The sequence below is a fragment of the Epinephelus lanceolatus genome, chromosome 1 (assembly GCF_041903045.1).
Source record: "Epinephelus lanceolatus isolate andai-2023 chromosome 1, ASM4190304v1, whole genome shotgun sequence".
In the NCBI taxonomy this organism is placed as follows: Eukaryota; Metazoa; Chordata; class Actinopteri; order Perciformes; family Serranidae; genus Epinephelus; species Epinephelus lanceolatus.
In genome coordinates this window covers 40,584,258-40,605,735 of record NC_135734.1, presented here as the reverse complement: position 1 = coordinate 40,605,735, position 21,478 = coordinate 40,584,258, and the positions used below count along the sequence as shown (strand labels likewise).

General features: G+C 41.4%; 1 protein-coding gene across 2 annotated transcripts in view; it reads left to right on the top strand.

The window, feature by feature from the left end:
- The first annotated feature begins 1,386 nt into the window (after positions 1-1,386).
- ece1 (endothelin converting enzyme 1) overlaps positions 1,387-21,478 on the top strand; it is a 42,389-nt gene continuing 22,297 nt past the window's right edge. Inside the window, exons 1-4 of one of the 2 annotated variants that reach the window (XM_033626409.2) lie at positions 1,387-1,546; positions 13,190-13,276; positions 16,400-16,538; positions 21,137-21,349. In XM_033626409.2, the coding sequence (XP_033482300.1) occupies positions 13,190-13,276; positions 16,400-16,538; positions 21,137-21,349 (439 nt within the window). In that variant the 5' untranslated portion in view covers positions 1,387-1,546. Of the gene's footprint in view, positions 1,547-12,703; positions 13,277-16,399; positions 16,539-21,136; positions 21,350-21,478 lie in introns of those variants that run through there. The other variant, XM_033626408.2, reaches the window with a different exon arrangement.

The window sequence follows — 21,478 nt, the reverse complement described above, 5'->3', positions numbered from 1 at the left end:
CCTATTGTTAGCTAGCTAACTGTTAGCTAGCTAGTGGTTAACTGTCTTTATGTAGCCTACTGTTAGCTAGCTAACTGTTAGCTAGCTAGTGGTTTACGGTCTTTATGTAGCCTACTGTTAGCTAGCTAACTGTTAGCTAGTTAGTGGTTAACGGTCTTTATGTAGCCTACTGTTAGCTAAACAACTGTTAGCTAGCTAGTGGTTAACAGTCTTTATGTAGCCTACTGTTAGCTAGACAACTGTTAGCTAGCTAGTGTTTAACGGCCTTTATACGGTTGCATTACTTTAACATTGCCACCACAATAAGGCTGCAAGGGTCATTTCCAGGTTTTAGGGTTCATTCCTGGATTCCATTCCTTATTTAGATAAGGATAAAATAAACAAACAAAAACTTTATTATAGCTCCAACAAATATTTTGTGATATGCTGAGTATTGCGATAAAATATATTGTGATTTATCACCTTTTTTTCAACTGTAAATTATGTCCCCCAAAGAAACCTTGTCAACATCTGTTCTATCTAATGGGATAACGTTTTCAGTCTCTTCATCTCACTTCAGCCATTTTTTTGCAGCAGCAAAATGTATGTAGTAGACTGAAAAAGCAAGCGATTATATTATTCTAGTAAGTTAGGCTACCTAAAGTTTAATTTGCTCAAAGTGCGCTCAGTGCAATTTATGTATGCTCTCTGCTTTTTCTTTGTGAAAATGCTTTTTTAATGTGAAAATGTTTTCTTAAGGAATTCAAGGTAACATGACATGACTAGCTGATAGGCCTATACAAATGGTCATTTTGTGGGTCAAGTATTCCTTTAAAACCAATTTATCGCCAAACTATACATTGCCTCACCTCAAAATCAGCTGGGCAAGAAGTCTGTTGTTATCACAGGCAGACATTTTGTCTTATTTCTCTGTATCATCGCTTTTACCTTTTAGTCAAGGACTAGTTCTGCTGTGTTATGTGCTGTCCTGAAGTTTAATTTGTGTTTGCAATATTAATAATTCATACAACAAAAAATGACACATGAAAAGACACAAATGACACGCAAAAATATGTATCGATTTTTCCTCCATTTCCGGTAAACCGGTGTGTGTCTGTAGCTGTCTTCTAATTCTAAAGTAACCACAGAGTCAGCAGATCATAAAGCTGCAGGCAGAGCATTCTCACTTAGGTGCTACAGCCTTAAAATAGACCATCATAAATGTAGGTATCTGACCTTAGAGTCAGGCAGCTTCAAGTTAATAAGACTCGTGCTGTCACACTTGATATGTTTATCACACTTAAACCACAGGATATCCTCTCTGAAACCTTAGCTCGTAAACACAGCCTGTCATTTACACTGTTTTCTCTTCTTCTTAGAAACCCTCAGGCGGGTGCGCGCTGATTTCCGGGGTAGCGGAGCTGCGGACAAACTTTCAGAGGGATGTGAACTATCTTGACAGAGAGGCTCAGTGTCTTTGGTCGTTGCAGCTGAGGCTCCCTCACTGTCCCCGGTCAGACAGCACACCGGAGTCACGGAGAGTGGCGGCGGACCATCCGACAGCAGGGTAAGAACATGTCCTCTGCTCACCCCCCCCCCCACACACACATTAAAGTACAAAAATTAAAAGGTTAAATAGATGATTTCATCTTTCTGAGGCGTGACACAACATCACACGCGCTCAGTTGAACGCTGGAGCTGTTCACTGCAGGCTTGTGTGCGGTTGTTGACATGACAGTAAATGTTTTCCTAAAGAAACTTAGGAGTAAACAAATGTATTTCTGATATTATATGTATTATTTAACCACAGAGTGTGTGTCGTTTGCTGTTTATGGGACCTTCCGTGAAGTTTAGTGACTTAACCACAGCTTTAGTGTATTTAAATCTACTCTGAAATCAGTTTAATATTCCCACAGGGACCTAAAGGTTTTGCTGCAGTATATTGAGTTGTAATTATAAGACTTGTTACTACTCTTTCTCAAGCATCCTCTAACTTTTTCCTCACATCCCTGTTTCACAATCCTTTCCACTTTCACTGCAACTGATTTTTACACTCATCAAGTTCCTCATCTGAGCTTCTCATACACTCAGCACACTTTAACTGAGTCAAAACTTAAAATGACCCCTGACACACTAATATTTAAATATTTTTCAGTGGCCTGTATCACAGTTTAGCCTCTATGCCGAATAAATCCACCAGCTGCAACCAAAACCACATCCAACACACCAAAATTAGTGTGCAGCCACAATGCAGTCGCATGTTTGTTTTGCATGATTTAATGGCCGCAGTGGTATAAAAGTAATATTTACATTCACTGTCTAAATGTTAGCTTGGATTCTCACGAGCTCGTTCATCATCTGGGGTCTTGGAGAGCAGGCTGTTAAGCAACAACATGAAAGAGATCATCAGTTAAAACTGTATTTAAACAGACACTTGGAAAATAAATGGCAGATGTAAATTTTCAGTGTTCTGCTTAAGTTAAGTGTCACGCTTGGTGACACAAAACCAATAATGAGGGATCATCTTGTTAATCAGATGATCAGATGTAAGGGCGGGAAAAATATGGTACCAAGAGAGAAAAAACATGATTTGTGTGGCAGTTTAAAATCAGAAGTTGCTGAGTGTTTTACAGGAAGAGGAAATAAATGCAGTTAAATTAGAAAACAGACTTTGAAATACAGGCAAAGATGCTGCAGCTTACTAAAGGAATAATTCACCTGCAAAATGACCATTTGTATTTTAATTACTCATGTTGCCCTGAATTTATGAAGAAAAGTTTGTTTTTCTTGCATGCGTCCACAGAAAATGGCGAACATATTGACTGGTATCGACTGAAAACTTAACGTATATTCTCAGCCAAAACAATTACAATTCAAGTCTCCTTCAAAAACAATCCAAGGCACACTGTAGAGATTGTGCAAAAATGAAAATTTCTTCATTTTACATGGCAGTACAGATTAAAAAGACCAACGTGTTGTGACTCACAGGTCTTTAGAGTCATGCAATGAACCCTTCACAAGATGGAATTAACACAATGCGCCTAAAGTATGCCAAAAACACCTGTATGTGACTAGTGTAATCCAAGTCTCATTTGTCCAGTCGTATGTTCAGTGCTTCTCAAACATACATTTTCACTGAAACCTTACTTTTTAAAGCTTAAAAAGTGTATCATTGCTTCTCCCTTTTAATCAAGGACTAGTTCTGCTTTTTTATGTGCTGTTCTCATTCATGAGGCAATAAAATATGACAAAATATGGTGCTACAAATTCAAACCTGTAGGCTGAGTATTATTCCGTTGCTTTAGGGGACCTTATTTTACTGCACAGGCATAAAATATGAGGGGCACGGATCATTAATTGTACAAGCTAACGCCTGAGTGATCGATAGATTTAATAATATTAAACAGCCCTGGATGTGTTGCACCAGGGGACCTTGGTTTACTCTGCAGTTACTCATTACCTAGGTGTGATCGTGAGAGGGCTGCAGGGCGTCATAACAACAGCAGGAACAGGTAATCTCTTGTTATCTGTCCGTGCCTTGGCTCAAAATCTCAATTGTGAGCAAGCTTCCATGTGCCACTCCTTTAATCCTGACCTTATGTGTAAAAAAGTCAGAAGACAGAGCTTTTAAAATCCACATTTATTTACTGGAGCACCTACTGGAGCAGATTGAATATAAGACTTGAGCTACTTGCAGCAGACAGTGCACGATGGTGACACAAGACCCGACTTGGTGATATTTGATCATCACACATACGTCAGAATACCTGAAACGTGCACAGAAGAATGACTCCTTCGTCAACCAGGAATCTGAAGAATTTCAGGGCTGCAGCCGGCATGTTAATAACCATGCGAGAAAAAATGCAAGCTCTTTATTTATTTTTTTTCAGAGCAACGCTGCACATGCACGACTAAAAATAAACCTAATGTGTTATGATTCTGCTAAAAGTCCCTCCGCTTAGTCAAACAATCCCACAGCAGAGCGTGGAAAAGCTGATTACCTAGGAAAGTAGCTTTTTTTGGTTAACACTTCATTATCAGGGTGTTTTTAGCAGAGGAAACGTCTCTGTGCTGTGAAAAGAAAGACATTTCCACTGCTGTCCTGACGTCAGAGGTCAGGAGCTAGAGCCTGAGACAACTTTGTCTTATCTGTGGCCTTCAGGCAGAAACACAACGAGGACTAAACACCAAAGATAAAGAGCTGAAGCTGCTGTGTTTATGAATGTCTTAATGTTGAGTCATCATCCTTATTTGTTTGTCTGCTGCATCTGATATGTGAATGTTCAGTTAACTTACACACACAGGCACATACTGGACATTGCACAGGGTCAAGACCTCACATGCAGGTCAAGGATACTGCACGGCAGCTCGTGCCACTGCAGTAAACAACCTTATAACACAGCTGCAGTGTGTGCAGCCAGTTTACCTTCAGGTGAGATTGTGTCGGATCAGATGAAACTGTTTGAACCGTGCCTGCTTGATCTTGTTGTAGTACAAAGTGTGGTCATGTTTACATTCGGCAGCGTGGTATTTCTGGAATGTTTTCCCAACCTCACTCTTCTCCTTTAAGATCCACAAAAAGGGTTAAGTGACTGCTTTAAAGCTACAGTAGGCAACTTATTTTTATAGCTGTCACTATATCGTGACAGTAGTATACGAGGCAGATAATCCGTGGATTAAAAAAATCATGTAGCTCTGCCTCCTCCTAGTGCTTCTAATGGCGTTTACAAGACTGACGAAACCAGCCAATCAGGGACGAGGAGTCTCTAATGCAGCTGTCAGTCACAGCTTGTGAACTGCGATCAAACTGTCAAACTAGGCAGCGCTGATCAAATATGAATCAAGATTCTCTTACTGCATTGCCTATGTCTCGCCTCAGATGTTTTCAGAAACATATTTTAGTGTACTGTTTAGCTGTAAATCGAGAGAATTTGTGACACAGCATGGGTGTATTAACGAATGGGCCTTCCATGTTGAAAACAGTCAAGCCAAATGAAGCACCGCTCACCGGCCTGAGCAAACTTTCTTATTTGCAGCTTAACAGTACACTAAAGTGTGTGCAAAAAAACATTTTAGGGGAAAAATAGGCAATGCAGAGGGTCGTTTTTGCTTGACTGTTTTAACGCAGCAGCTGGTTCATCATCTTTAACAAGTATTGTTGTGTTTAAATATGTATGGCCCACAGAATATTGCATAGATAGGAAACAAACTCAACTCTCACCGGAGAACCTGATGACGCATGTTTTCCTGGTGGAAACCAAGTAATTAGTGGGCTGAACGGAGTTGATGTTTCGAATAAAATCATGTAGCTAAGAAACTGCTTTTGTTTTAAGGAGAATTTCTAAAGTAATATAACTTAAATATAAACTAACTTAAATATAAAATTAGTTATATCTAAAACGGGGGCAGAGGCATATTCCTTTTTTCCTAGTCCTGTAACGTCTCCCACCACTCGCAGTCGCCATCTTTCTTAGTTCAGCTGCCTGTTCCTCCGTTAGAGACTGACCTCTGGTGGCGTATGCTGTGCACTACAATACATTGCCTCAGTACAGCATCTCTGTATCAGTTTGATTGAAATATCAGCATCTTGTTTTTGACAATATTCAAAATCATATCTTGATAGTGTGCAGGCCTACTGCCTAGTTTGACAGTTTGACCGCAGTTTATGAGCAGCGATTGACATTAGTAACAGTTGATTTCAATGACATACGATACGATGCGATACAATATGATATACACTGCCTGGCCAAAAAAAAAGTCGCCACCTGGATTTAACTAAGCAAATAGGTACGAGCCTCCTATTGGATAATTACTGCATGGGCGATTATCTTTCAGCTGGCAACAAGTTATTTAACCCCAACTGGTGCAATGAGTTGCTTCTCATTTCCTAAACAACCATGTTGAATGACACATCCCGTGGTCGTGGAAAAGATGTTAGTCTGTTTGAGAAGAGTCAAATCATTGGCATGCATCAAGCAGAGAAAACATCTAAGCAGATTGCAGGAACTACTAAAATTGGGTTAAGAACTGTCCAGCACATTATTAAAAACTGGAAGGATAGTGGGGACCCATCGTCTTCGAGGAAGAAATGTGGCCGGAAAAAAATCCTCAATGATCGTGATCGGCGATCACTTAAACGTTTGGTGAGATCAAATCGAAGAAAAACAACAGTAGAACTCAGGGCTATGTTTAATAGTGAAAGTAAGAGCATTTCCACACGCACAATGCGAAGGGAACTCAAGGGATTGGGACTGAACAGCTGTGTAGCCTTAAGAAAACCACTAATCAGTGAGGCTAACCGGAAAAAAAGGCTTCAATTTGCTAGGGAGCATAAAGATTGGACTCTGGAGCAATGGAACAAGGTCATGTGGTCTGATGAGTCCAGATTTACCCTGTTCCAGAGTGATGGGCGCATCAGGGTTAGAAGAGAGGCAGACGAAGTGATGCACCCATCATGCCTAGTGCCTACTGTACAAGCCTGTGGGGGCAGTGTTATGATCTGGGGTTGCTGCAGTTGGTCAGGTCTAGGTTCAGCAACAGTATGTGCTCAAAGAATGAGGTCAGCTGACTACCTGAATATACTGAATGACCAGGTTATTCCATCAATGGATTTTTTCTTCCCTGATGGCACGGGCATATACCAAGATGACAATGCCAGGATTCATCGGGCTCAAATTGTGAAAGACTGGTTCAGGGAGCATGAGACATCATTTTCACACATGGATTGGCCACCACAGAGTCCAGACCTTAACCCCATTGAGAATCTTTGGGATGTGCTGGAGAAGGCTTTGCGCAGCGGTCAGACTCTACCATCATTAATGCAAGATCTTGGTGAAAAATTAATGCAACACTGGATGGAAATAAATCTTGTGACATTGCAGAAGCTTATCGAAACAATGCCACAGTGAATGCGTGCCGTAATCAAAGCTAAAGGCGGTCCAACGAAATATTAGAGTGTATGACCTTTTTTTTTGGTGGTGACTTTTTTTTTGGCCAGGCAGTGTACTTTATTGTCCCCTTAGGGAAAATCATCTTGGACTCAGGAGCTGCACAAATTTGCTGCCTTACAATAACAGTCCAGATGGAATGAAGCGTACACCATTAAAACATAAAAACACATACTACACAAAACAGGACTGCACATAACTCCAGCACCAAAGGCATCAAGCGACATTATTTGTTATTTCTCTGAAAATGACCTGTGATTGGCCAAAGTCTCTTGTCACGAGCTAGATTTTCTAAACCCTGAAAACAGAGCCAAGCAGAGGTGCACAAGTCTAGTGTCCTCTCAGGCCACTTAAATTATAATATACTCAAAATTTATTGTGAGATTTTTGCTCATTAATGTCAAAATCAAACTGCCTACTCCAGCTTTAAGCCCCATAGAGGAAGCTTAGTTTTGCTGTAGTTGATGTCCGTGTCACGTCCGTGTGAAAGAGAAGTTACAACACTGAATAGCAGAAGTTGTATTTCAGCGGAAACATTGCTTCAATCACAGAGGTTAACTAAGTTGTCACGCAGAGTATAAGGCTTAGATTGTCACTTAGATTGTTTTTGGCATGTGGTCTTTAATTACTGTGCCTCTGTGGTCTGAAACCACATCTAGCCCCTGCATCTGACGGGCTTACCATGGTGGTTAACTGAGCCGCCTTTCCTCAGATGCAAAAATGTGTTTACTGCCAGCTTACGTCAAACATGCCTGTAAATCACCTGTAACCTCCTTCCTTCCACTTCCATCTCATCAGCGTCATGACTTTAGACTGTTTTTTTTTTTTTTCTCTTTAAATCCTTGTCCGGTTCTCATTCTTCTGTTCAGAACAAACTTGTCAACCACTGTACACTGCAGTACGTGCAGCACCCAATCCCACACACAAACACGCTCCAGTTATTCTTGGAGGAATGCCCCTGCACTACAAATAATCGTCTGGTTTGCAGGATCAGTGACGAATTACTGACGCATGATTGTGGTTTACGGCCTCGCTCAAAGGCCACGGCCTCGCGTCATTTCCAGGAATCGTGGGATTGTGACCCCTCGTGCTGGCGGCTTGTCTTTGGGAAGACATCTTCGCGCCCTATGGGCACAATGGGAGACTTGCAAGCAAACTGACCTTGACCAAAGACTATTATTATGAGACTTGCATCATTTGTACTTCCAAATGGCTCCCAGTTGCCACTTAGCGTGACTTCCACAGCGTGAGGACATCAGCAGGGTCTCCTCAGTCGTTTTTACAGATGTTATCTGACACAGCTTCCATTACAGCAGGTTACAGCATGCCGATGATGTCAGATTTTTAAGTGTTTATATGTAATTCCTAGTTTCAGGATGATGTGGATCAGGATAAAGAGGAGGAAATCATGACTCAGGTACAAACTCCACAAAAGGAATGGCTGATATTAGTCACCAAATATCAGTAACAGGAAAGGGAAGGCTGTTTTTTATCCCTAACGCAGAGATTTGATTCGGGGGGGGGGGGGTCAATCTGTGTGGCAACAATCTGCACAGACCCCAATGCCAGGAAAGTGTTCAACAACAATGATTGTATGCCGAGGAATGTGTGTGTGCGACAACAACACTGGAGTGTGCCAGTGGATACCGACACTTGTTGCTCTGCGTCGTGTAGACCCTGAAGCAGACCACATGATTCAATCAGGGATGTTTTTGATGTACTTCTGCGAGGTAAAAATCAGTTCAGTGGAACAGCTGTAATCCTCTCATGAGTTGCAGGTTAAATATTGATGGAAATCAAATGCAGTGTGTGTGTGTCTGCAGAGAGGAAAACATCGATACCCCCATTAGGCTCTTTTGCTTGCAGCTATAGGTCATTTGAAGCCATTTATGTAATTGAAAGTGTCCTAAAAACAATGGGTGTCCTCTTACATCTCCCCCTCCCCCCTCCCTGTCTGTCTCGCTGCATCTCTCATCACTTTGCGTCCTCCATCTTTTGTCCCAACAGTCCTTTTATAAGCCGATAATGTGACTTGGCTGAGCGGGTGCTGGGTTTAACAGGATTTTAAAAGCACACTAACAACACAGGGAGAGTTTGTATGATTTTATTTGTTTTAGAGTGAAGGGAAGGCCGACCTCAGCTCCCTCCTCTGGGGACTACTCGGGCTGATTTGTGGCATATTGTTCGCTAGTTAACAGGAATCTGGTTTGGCTGCAATTCCCTGGAATGCTTGCGGTGGGAACATGAGTTTTCTGTTGTGACATGTTTATGCGAATCAAGCGGGAAATAAAATAAAGCATGGATCCACCACTGGAGCGCCTTCTGGTTGTGTTTACAAGAATATCTTATCTGGCTTCATCAAGTAAACATTTATATTTAGCTGCTGGTTTGTCTTGTGCTCAGTGGGTGGATGTTAACATGAAAAGCTGGAAGCCAGAGCATGAAGGTGAACGTCCAGAAGGACAGAGACTGATTGTGCTGATAGAGTCTGCAGTGTGTCACGTTGTGTTGAGCAACCACTCTGGAGTGAGCTGTGTCTCTGTCAGGCTGTCAGACAGCTGAGGTTAATCATTGCCCTCTTTACAGTGTGCGTACTGTAGTGTAGGAAAATCAGATGTAAATAAGCTTCTGTAGTTCCTCCTGTTTCTGCTGCAGGACCTCTGTGTACAAGCGTTACATTAACATTTGACCAAATAAATGACAGGTATGTGATCTTGTTGTAAGATTTTTGCTGTCATGAGCTGATCACAGTCAAAATACAGATCGGGTTTACCTTTAAAAACACTACTGATGTGACCAAACCTTTAACAGCACCAGGTAACATTATTAACCTCTCAGATCAAAGAAATACTTTGCTGATTTTCAACCAGCTCTGTATCATATTGGCAGTATGTGTAAATAAACTGTGGTAAACTTACTTCCATTTTATCAGCGCCTAGGGGCCGTATTCATAAAGCCTCCTCGTACAGAGAGTTTATCCCAGTGATGCAGTTCTAAGAAAATTCTTAGCATTGTAATGTTTTCCTAGAATTTCCCCTAGTCAAGACTAGTTCCTTATAAAGATAAAAGTTATTTACAGAGCATCTTAGACCTTAAAAGAGCTCATGAGGTGAAACACTGTTAGGAGTAGGGAGGAGGACTTTGAAGAGGGTTAAGACTTTCTTAAGCAGCGAAGAAATGGCAGAAAGACAGAGAGGTCGAAGAAATATTCTCCAAACGCTGGATGACGAGGAAATTAAATGTGAGGAAAATGTGAGGAAATGAAATGCTACAGATTAGATCCTGCAGGGATAATATGTGCAGTTGATGTCATTAGGGATATGCACAACATTTCCAACCCAACGCTGAAAAGCCAGAAATAAAAATGATCACAACACCAAGATATTTGGAAATCTGGAACTATGCAACGCGGCTTAGGTCTGTCTCAACCTTCCATCAGCAGTGATCACACATATTGTGATGCAGTTCATTTCATGTCCACTGGGTGTCCACACCTTCCTGGCTCACAAAAGGGCTTGTCTCTGACAGCCAATCACATCTGTTAAAAGAATGCATCATACCTAGCAACGAAGTCAGCCATACCTCCTCACTAAAGTAAAAGTTGCTCTGAGAACTTTCCTAAATCTGACTAAGCTAGGACTCATTAAAATTTTTAGGCAAAGTTAGAAGCTCTCTGAGAGTTCCTAGAATGTTTGTGAATACGGCCCCACATTCCTACTTCCTCATCATCCAATCCAAATCTGACGTATATTGTGTCATCCAGCATAATTTCACAGGCTCTAGGACTGTTGCTCGAACTACAGTTTGTACTTCCGCATTTTCATATACCTGCCACCTCGGACACAAAGAGTATAGAAACAGATCAAGAGACAGATCCACCCCTTTCTCCCTCAAATGCAGAACACGCAATGCTGATCAAATATAAGCCATAATTCTGTTACTGCGTTGCCGATTTCAGATTTCAGATTTTCAGAGGCATTTTTAGCCTACCATTTAACTGTAATTCATGATCGATTGTTACCAGCCGGCCACCATATTGTTTCCTGTGGGAAAAACAGACAAGCTTACATTACATCCAAGCAGCAACCTCAGGGGCTGAAAAATGAAGCCAACACGGAAGTGTTAAAAACTGAGACTGGCTCCAGAAACCAGTCAGACCCCTTCAACACCCATGTTAAAATGCCCAACTTTACAGCAGAAATAAACATGTTTACAGCCTGGTACAAAAACTGTGTGGTCTCTGTGGCTAAATTCAACATTTATGACAAATGTAAGGAGGGTGAATTAGGGTGTGTAGTCTAAACAAATAATAAACAGAGGTTGAATACACACTGTGGGCTTAGACCTTGTTCATCCACAGCTCCACCCTGTTGTCCAAATATGACCCTTTGAGCAAAAGCAAATGGCACAGTTGTTTTCCTCTGTTTTCTCCGGTCGTATAGCACCAAATTTAAAAGTATTTGCATCTTTCTACCACATAGACAACTTAGTTTTATGAAAAGATCTTTTTCCAGCAAAACTTCTTGTCTCATTTTAGTTCTGTATTAAAAGAAGTGTATTTAAATAGCAAGTTCCAAGCTTTTAGTATTCCTGTTAAGTCCCGTGCTTAAAACTGATTTTGTTCCACTTCTTAAATGCCTGTTCAAGTTGCACATTAGCTTCAAATGGATTCCATTTTGGCTTTTTAAGAATAACCAGGACAAAGTATAGTGAACAGATATGATGTAATACTTGGTTTAAATATTTACATTCAAGATTTATGATGTATTATATACAGTAAATATGTAGAATATAGGTTTGATTTGAAAAATATTTTACAACATGCATGATATATTGGATATATTTTTTTTTTAATTTAAACTTTTATTGCTTTTTTTTCCAATTTGTTATCACAGAACAAATATACAATATACAAAAATCTGATTATGTTCGCCCAACAAAATTCTGTCCACATCCTGAAGCCGGTTGTAGTTTGCTGTATGTTGCACTGCACAGTGTCTCTATCGCTCTGTTTGGCTCATGAGGAAAACCTAGCTTTATTTCTTTCACAGAGAAATCCCTGACCTGCAGGTACCGAAACAGATCTTGATTCTCCAGGTCAAATTCTCTCTTCAGTTTTTGAAGGGATTTGACCCTTGTCAGATATTGTGCTTAGTGCTGTTATACCCTTCGTCGCCCACTGCTCTAATCTACTGATAGATTGGGTATTAGGAGTAAAACATTCATCTCTGTCTGCATTTGTGATGTTATGCTTCAAGATCAGAATTTTTTACAGTAATTTTATGTATTATTTGTTAGAATTTTTCATCACAGATGGATTTAGTCCTGTGTGGACGCCATATTTAGTAGAGTTTGCTAACTGTTTGTATGAACAGTATGTTTGCAGCCTAGTTGAAACATCTTGTTTGCTTTTTTTTAAATACCTGTTTGGTGTACTGACTCCATTTGTAGTAAATAAGTAAACTATTTAAAATGCAGTGTTTATGTCATGTAGTGGAGGCTCTGTGGGTGAGGGGTTAAACTGGAGACGAACTGCCTATCAGGTAACGGTTGCCATGGGCAGCGACTCCAAGCATGTAGTGGGAGGAGGGTGTTTTCTCCGGGCTCCTCCCCTGACTGTATCATGTCCTATAGAGAAGACACTGGGTGTGAACTACAACTGCGAGGTTCCCTCCCCAAATCTAAGTGAAACCACATTGGGGAATGCACTCTCACACACACGCACACACACACACACACACACACACACACACATACACACACAAGCACTTCCACACATTCTCAGTCATGTAAGTCGCTCAAGTCAGTGCTCCTTCCTGTTTTTCCTTAGTTCTGTCTTCTCTCGTGCCGTGTTTGCACAGACTGGGCTGAGCAGGAAGTGTAGAAAAAAGTTTGCCCAGGAAGAGCCACAAAACGGTGACAGAGGAGGAGAGGACAGGGAGATCTTACAAGGACTTTCGTGAGGACGTGTTGTGACGTTTGACACCGGGGGGTATCTGCCGGGCGCCATGGGGGCTGCAAGAGGTGTTGTTGGGGTTGAAGAGAGCAGAGAAGTGCTTTTAGAAGGAGAGGACTGACATACTCGCTCCAACCAGACAGACCACATACCTCCTGATGGATTTTAGAGGGAAACCCTAACCTGAAGCCTCAGACACTGCTGAGGAATAGACGTCACACAGACACACACACATCAGTGGGAGAGGAGAGGGGCTGCAGGGAACATGGAAGCACTGAGGGAGTCTTTTCTGCATTTGACTTTTCAGATGTCAACGTATAAGAGAGCCACGCTGGATGAGGAGGACCTGGTGGACTCCACCGGTGACGACATCTACCCATCATCGCCCATGCAGGTAAATACGCATACACCTTCTGTCAGTGCGGGATTATCATACAGTAGGGGAGACCGCAGTTGGTTGGGTACTGGGGTTGGTTAGGACACGGGTATTTTCTGGTCTTTTGAAGGTCACAGAAACAAATATGTAACATCAAAATGTTTGTTTTCTTCACCTGCACTCACCTGTCATGTTAAATCATCTGAAAATCACTAACTAACTAACTAACTAACCAAACCTATTACAAAACTGTCAGACAGACATATTGGAAATGTGGTACTTCTTGTTAAGAGACAAATGAAACAGCTACATTCTGATATGAGATTTGAAAGTCTTTGAGTGACGGTAGCTGGCATAATAACATAATTTCATCACAAAGTAGGTCAAATGTGAGCGGGTTGCAACTACAACTCTATTTTTAGGGATTAAAACTATTTAAGAAGATTTAAAACAATATTTGTATTGTTATTTAATTATTATTATTTTGGTCAGTGGCAAAGTTATTTAGACATTTCTACTGATGAATTGCTTAAATTTTTTTTGTTTTGATATAAAATGTTCATGTTTACTGTTTTTTTTTTTTTAAATTAAATATTCAAATTTTTTTGTTTGTTTTTTTGAAACTGCAGAATTTTAACAATGTGCCAGCCACTCTGTGATGGAGCTGTTTGGCACAAACCACAGCGTGACTTCAGTCACAAATCACCTAATTTTAGAAAACGTTTGTGCACATTAAAACATTTATTTATAGCTTAGACATTAACCTTTGATTGGCTGCTGGTTGGAATATTCTAACATAATTCATGCCAGTGAAATATGTAACGCCCGGAACGCACTGCCTTGGGGAGCAGCACTTGTGAGTTGCGAACCTCTTTGTGTTTTACTGCGCCCGTGTTAACAGGTTAGAGCAGCCACACTGCCCGTGTAAGCTGCGTTGCTCAGGTGCTTAGCTGCAGAACATCTAGAGAATAGAAGGCTCGCTGATTTTTTCCGTGTGACGCACGCGTTTTTCCACAAAAATAGACTGTGAAAGTGGTTTTAATGATCATAATAACATTATACCACCTTTCATGACAGTTTTAATATTTTTTAAAGTCACTTTTAACACTTCCTGCCTCCGTTTAAAAATAAACGCCCTTTGGCAGCGTTTCTTTGGACAGAATCCCTTAATTTGTCAACACAAGGCTTTTTATTGTGAAATATTTGCAGGACAGTGTTGTTGACAATGTAGTGGCTAGAGTGTTGGTTTTTAATAGTGGAAATACAGTAGTTTAAGCAGCAGTGTGAACCCTGCAAACAGTTCGCAGCAGTTCAGCGAGGTTGCTGTCACGTGCTGTTCACACAGGCAGTGTGTTCTGGGTGTAAGAGAGTGAAAACTTGGCCAACCAATCCCTGTCTCCCCTACACAGGAAACATGTCAAGGTCCTGTATCATGCCTTGTGGAAAATAACACTGCTGTCATGGAAAAATCTGACCTTTTCAGAAAAATGTAAACGGAAAAAAAGACTTGGAGATGGACATCAACTAATTTTGCACTCTCATTGGGGCCGTTCAACATTCATCGTACAATTTAATTAATTAAATCCTTTGTAATCTTAGTGTTTATGTGAATATAGTCAGAAATATTGGCTGTTAAACCTGAGATTGTAGATGTTTTCCAAAACAGATTAAGAGCATTTTCTCCTTAGTCCGTGTGCTGGACACATCTACAAACACAGACCTCACGTAGTAGGTGTTTTTGTTCACAGTTCATAGGTACAGCCAATTTTTTGCATGATCCTGTGCATGTTGAAGTCACTTAGCATATTACTTGTCATTGCCAAATTGTTTCACATCTTTTTCTGTTGCCATACTTTATAAACTTCATAACTTTATTTATGGTTTTTAAAAGTAGAATTGCAAAATGGTTTGTTTTGGACAATTTTTAATGGTTCAAGCACTATTTTATAGACAGTTTCTACTTCTTCTGAACCTCAGAACAAGCAGCTGAGATCCTACGGTGCAGTCATTCCCCACACTTAATTTGATCTGAAGAGTTTAAAAAAACAAAAGTCTTAAATTTTCACGACATAATTGTGCCAGCATAATTTTGCCATGGATTTCAGGGCAATAAATGTGGTTTCCACTAAACTACACATGGAAAGTGGTGAGGCTTGGCAGTGGGATTTTCTCACTTGCATTTAGAAACACAGTTAAAGTCCAAAACAACCCAACATGCTGAGCTCCAGGGATTAAGAAGCCACTGTGGCTTTGGCATTTGATTTACTCACATTAAGTTTGACTGTTGAACTCACATCTGAGCTAATAGCAGTAAATCGGATCTTTATATATACACTTGAGCGGTAATTGACTTCTACAGGATGTATGTGAGGTCCAAGATCTGGCATTTATTTACACCGGTGATACTCAAAGACCGGGAAGAGTGCTAAATGTGACCTGTGAGAGATTTGCGAGTGGCCCTTGGAATCATTCCTGTAGGAAATAAACTCCCTTGGCAGCCTTTACTAAAGCAACATTCAGGAGAAAAAGAGCAGGAGCAGGACGTGCTGGTTTATGATCCACTGCACCAATCGTTGATTTAAAATGCTCAGTCACCGACCACAAAGTAAGGACTCCTCTGACTTATAAATTCCTTTGTGTTGATTTTCTGAGAAGCTTTGCAGCTGAATATCAGTAAACAGGTCACAGTTGTCCCTACTTGACTCTTGTATTGTTCACAGGTGAATCACAACAAAGCAGATGTGGTTCAACAGGATTATTATGTCTTATCCCAATGTAGGGCAGGAGGAAAATATCTTTTATGAGTGCATGTTAGACTAGAAGCGAGGGAACAATAGAAGAATGCTTAACCTTTTCTGTGTAGGAGGGTTGAAAGCCCTGCGATAGAAAAGCCATTGTGCTTTGAAAACCAAACCTGTCATCAAATCCCAGAGACACTGTTTGACTGTACACAATATTTTCCACACTGCATTAGTTCAACAAAGTAACACCAGTCAGAGTGGGTGTTTGTGTGGTTTAAAGCTGATTTAAAAGTCATAACATGTCTTTAACCACGCTAACCTCCTCAGAATGGTTGTATATGACTGAAGGGATTAAATTAAACTCTTTAGGGTTAATGTGTTTGTGTGTGTTTGTGCACAGGTGACTCTACTGCACGGCCGTGGTCCCACATGTTGGCCAGACAGGACGCAGAGAGAGAAGAGGCTGCTGTTTTTGTTGTGTGTTGTGTCTGTGGGCCTGTTCATATCTCTCATCACGACTGGGGTCTTCTACAAACAGAGTGAGTCTGAAGTGCTTTTTAAACTCAACGCTGTGGTGACATACGCTGACAAGAAACACCTGTGGTCTCCCTGAAATAGCCCGGCCTGGGGACCTCCGATGTAAACTCAGTTTTATTCTGAAGGTTTTAAATATATCATAAAATTAAAAAGCGACAACAGAGCAACCTTTTCCAAAAAGAAGAATGAAATAAATATGCACATACAAAAGGGGAAATGCTAGTTATACTATGCAGGGTTGTCACTTACTGTTTGGAAACACAGTTGCCAGCTAAAGTGAAAGTAAAGGCCCAGTTACGCCAGCGTGACTTCAGAGAACTAGCGGTGAAAAAAGCCCCCTGCTGCGTGGGGGAGCCTGAACACATCGCAAAGACTTCAACCGATGACTAACCAGCACATGTGGAGGAATAACTCCCCACACCACCAAACAACGGTCGTCTGTATATGTCATTCAAAAAGGGAAACTTGAAGACTGTCCTGATGCTAGTTGGCCAGTTAGCATATTAACAGCACAATCCAGTGTTGAAAGAACAGAGTATACTTATTGTGCGACAGTGAACAGTAACACAAACCATCACGAAACATTTCTGCTAAAGATCTCAATGGAATTTTTTTTTTTTTTATTTTCCGTAACTTCTTATCCTCTTGGGGGTCGCGGGGCGGCTGGAGCCTATCCCAGCTGACACTGGGTGAGAGGCAGGGTACACCCTGGACATGTCACCAGACTATCACAGGGCTGACACATAGAGACAGACAACCATTCACACTCACATTCACTCCTACGGACAATTTAGAGTCACCACTTAACCTGCATGTCTTTGGACTGTGGGAGGAAGCCGGAGTACCTGGAGAAAACCCACATTGACACAGGGAGAACACGCAAACTCCCCACAGTCAGGTTTTGAACCGGAACCCTCTTGCTGTGAGTTTGTTTTGGTCTCACTCCCTCTTGACTTTAGCTGTTTGTTTACGTTCCTCACTTCCATTTCTCTTCCCATGCGCTGAGCTGAACTACCAATCAGAGTGATTTCATTCACCGATGAGCTTCACTGTCGCAGATTCAACATGCTGAAATGGTGAATGGTGGAAAAAAAGACAATCAGCACCATGAGGACCATGGATGCTCATCGATGGCCCAACATTGACCAACAGTCGACCGTTGGCTCGGTGGGTCAGGACCTTGAAAGCCAACCCCAGATTCTCCCCTCTTCTTTTCTTTGTTCAGGACATTGACGGGCGTTTACCCCCACAGCGCTCAGGTGAGGTCAGGGCTTTATGAAATAGTGACCAGATACCAGACCATAAGGAACAGGCATCCAAGAGACACAGCGCCAAAAAAAAACACAAAGTAGGTTTTTTTGTTTTTTCCCCACAAAGGGGAAACGCCAAACAGGAGTGAATCTGGGGTTGGCAAGCGTGCTTACAAACAATAACTGACAATCCTGCATAGTATACCTTTAAGAGGTGCTGGAGCACTTACACAATATTACCATATGTGTATTGTTACCATGCTATAAATATTTCACTTTTAAATAATCGTTAATACCAGTATCTCATGACACCTCTCGTACAGACGTAAGAGTGGTATCAGTTTTGGTATCATCTAACTCTCAGGAAGAAAACAAAAACTTTTTCAAAACATCAAACTATTCCTTAAACGGTCACTACCCTTTGTTTGTAATGATAAAAATGAGGTTGTATCTGTAAAGCTACTGAATGCAAAAGAGGTATAAGACAAACAAAAGTCAACCCACATTCATTCCAGAGGTGCCCTGGATTTCTCTCCTCTGTCTCTCCAGCCTAAAAACTACAGAGCTGTGCTTTTTTAATACAGTTTATGTGGTTTATTATTTTAAACCGAAGCCTCACCTTCAGCTAAGCTGCCTAAAAACAACTCTAAATCTCTCCCTTGAGCTTGTTCATTATGGAAAAAGGGCTTGTGGATTTGCCATTACATCCAGGCGGCGTCTCATCTGTGCCGGTTTCCTCAAATTTACCATGGGAAACCCTAATGCCACTTCCTCCCATTCAGAACCGCATGTCAGATCACACTTTGAAATAATAAAAGGAACAGGGATGAATTCTCCTCGGGGTACTAACCTCATCGCCGCTCATAACTTTGTCTCCGTCTCTGTTTCATACCTTATATGGACAGACGGTGGAAGTCTTTACAGTAAGTCGAGTGTTAGAGGTGAGTCCTACCCTGGAATTGTTCTCGCACTTGCACTTCTCTAAACACTTTCTTTAGTTTTCTAAAGCTCTTCCTGTAAAACATCTTGTGTGTTTAGACTTTTAAGAGTAAGACAGAGCAGCTAAAAGCCTCTCGCTGCCCCTTTATCACTTTCACTAAACAGTATTCTGCACAACACACAAAAGAACAATGGCATGTATGGTTTACAAGACAGTTAAATGTCATTTAAAAGCAAGGCAAACCTTACTTTTTAAACAGTTAGATTAACTCAGGCAGAACTCTGAATGTTCATCTCGCTATCTATCCAGTCTACTAATTAGTCAGACAATTGCATAATCAGTTGGCAACAGTCGATGTGTGACATTTCCTCCTACAAAGACAAGATCATCAAGCCTCACTGTTGCTCTAATTATTTACAAAGGATTTTTACAAGAGGAGAAATTCCACCCAGGTTGTTCATCTTGGCTGTTGCAGCTTCTTCTCTAAAATAACAGTTTCCAGATGGTCTGAAAACTAAAGTGCATACATATATTTGAATGTCCTACCGGGAAATACTTTCAGATTTCCCACCGTGGTCCTCAAAAGCATAGGGCTTATACGTGAACTATCCCGGGTTCAAGTTCTGTGTTTATCATATGCACAGCAGTTAAAGAAGCAGTCGTTGGTGAAATGAAAATCGTAAGTCCCAGGCTCCCTCCAACAATGCTGATTAAATATGTATGAAAAAAAGAAAAGGAAGCTGTGAATGAATGTGATCAGGGATGTAGTAAATGTGTATTCAGCTTTCCTCCTAGGTTTACAATTAATTATTGTAAACACAGAAACTGTATTTATGTGAGCCAGAGTATATGCATTGAAGAGTGGACGAGGACAGAGAGAGGAAAAAAAGGCAGCGGAGGCTCTGTAGGATGTGAAGTAAGGAGATATGGAGTTCCTGGAGTTGCTCTGACCTTCTGCCCACAGAGGAGCGTTTTTTGCGAAGAGAAATTAGAAATGAGTGTGACCTTAAATGACAGCAACACAGTAAAGAGGACTCTCCCCTACCATTGCTTTCCAAATAAACAAATATTTTGAGTTATTTTTGGCAATGAAAGCAAAGATGATTTGGCCTGGCAGGGGTTCCCATCAGCCTGGCATCCTAATGTGTACATATGCACTCAACAACCACTTTATTATGTGCACCATGCTAGTACCAGGTTGGACCCCTTTTGCCTTCAGAACTGCCTTAATTCTTCGTGGCATAGATTCAACAAGGTGCTGGAAACATTCCTCAGAGATTTTGGTCCATATTGACATGATAGCATCACACAGTTGCTGCAGATCTGTTGGCTGTTTATCCTGCTGGAAGTATCCATCAGAAGATGGGTACACTGTGGTCATAAAGGGATGGACACGGTCAGCAACAATACACAGGTAGGCTGTGGTGTTTAAACCATGCTCAGTTGGTACTAAGGGGCCCAAAGTGTGCCAAGAAAATATTCCCCACACCATTACACCACCACCAGCAGCCTGAACTGTTGATACAAGGCAGGATGGATCCATGCTTTCATGTTGTTTACACCACATTCTGACCCTACCATCTGAATGTCGCAGCAGAAATCCAGACTCATCAGACCAGGCAACGTTTTTCCAATCTTCTGTTGTCCAGTTTTGGTGAGCCTGTGTGAACTGTAGCCTCAGTTTCCTGTTGTTAGCTGACAGGAGTGGCACCTGGTGTGGTCTTCTGCTGCTGTAGCCCATCTGCTTCAAGGTTGGACGTGTTGTTGGTTCAGAGATGGTCTTCTGCAGACCTTGGTTGTAACCAGTGGTTATTTGAGTTACTGTTGCCTTTCTATCATCTTGAACCAGTCTGACCATTCTCCTCTGACCTCTGGCGTCAACAAGGCATTTTCACCCAGAGAACTGCTGCTCACTGGATAGTTTCTCTTTGTCAGACCATCCTCTGTAAACCCTAGAGATGGTTGTGCATCTGGCACCAACAACCATGCCACGTTCAAAGACATTTAAATCACCTTTCTTCCCCATTCTGACGCCCAGTTTGAACTTCAGCAGGTCTTCTTTACCATGTCTACATGCCTAAATGCACTGAGTTGCTGCCACGTGATTGGCTGATTAGCTATTTGTGTTAACGAGCAGTTTAACTGATGTACTTAATAAAGTGGCCAGTGAGTGTATATACAGCATATACAGAGGTGTATACAGTTGTAAAATAGGACGGAAACATGTAATATAGGTAGAGTGAAATAAAATAGTAAAGCGTCAAGTGATAAGCTCAAGAGTTCAACAGTGTTATGACCTGAAGAGTGAATTCCATATCAGGATTAAACCCAGGAATCCTAACCACTAGACCATATGGATTGTGAATTATGAACTAATCATGTTCTTTTCAAACACTCTTTTCTTCTGCAGCTCACCCGGGCCTGTGTCTAACAGAGCCGTGCATTACTGTGGCCAGTGCGGTCATGGGAGCCCTGGACCGATCTGTCGACCCCTGCCATGACTTCTACAATTTTTCCTGTGGAGGCTGGATGAAGAACAACCCCCTCCCTGAAGGCAAGTCCCGCTGGGGACCTTTCAGCAACCTCTGGGAGCACAACATGCTTGTAATGAAGCATTTATTAGGTAAGTGTCCTTGTGTGACTGCGATGCAGTGTCCTCAGCTGCCTTCACCCCAGGCAAAGGTGTAAATTGTTTTTCTCCGGCTCAATTTCCTGAGCTGGGTAAAACAGTTTGCTTTTCATTCACGTAATT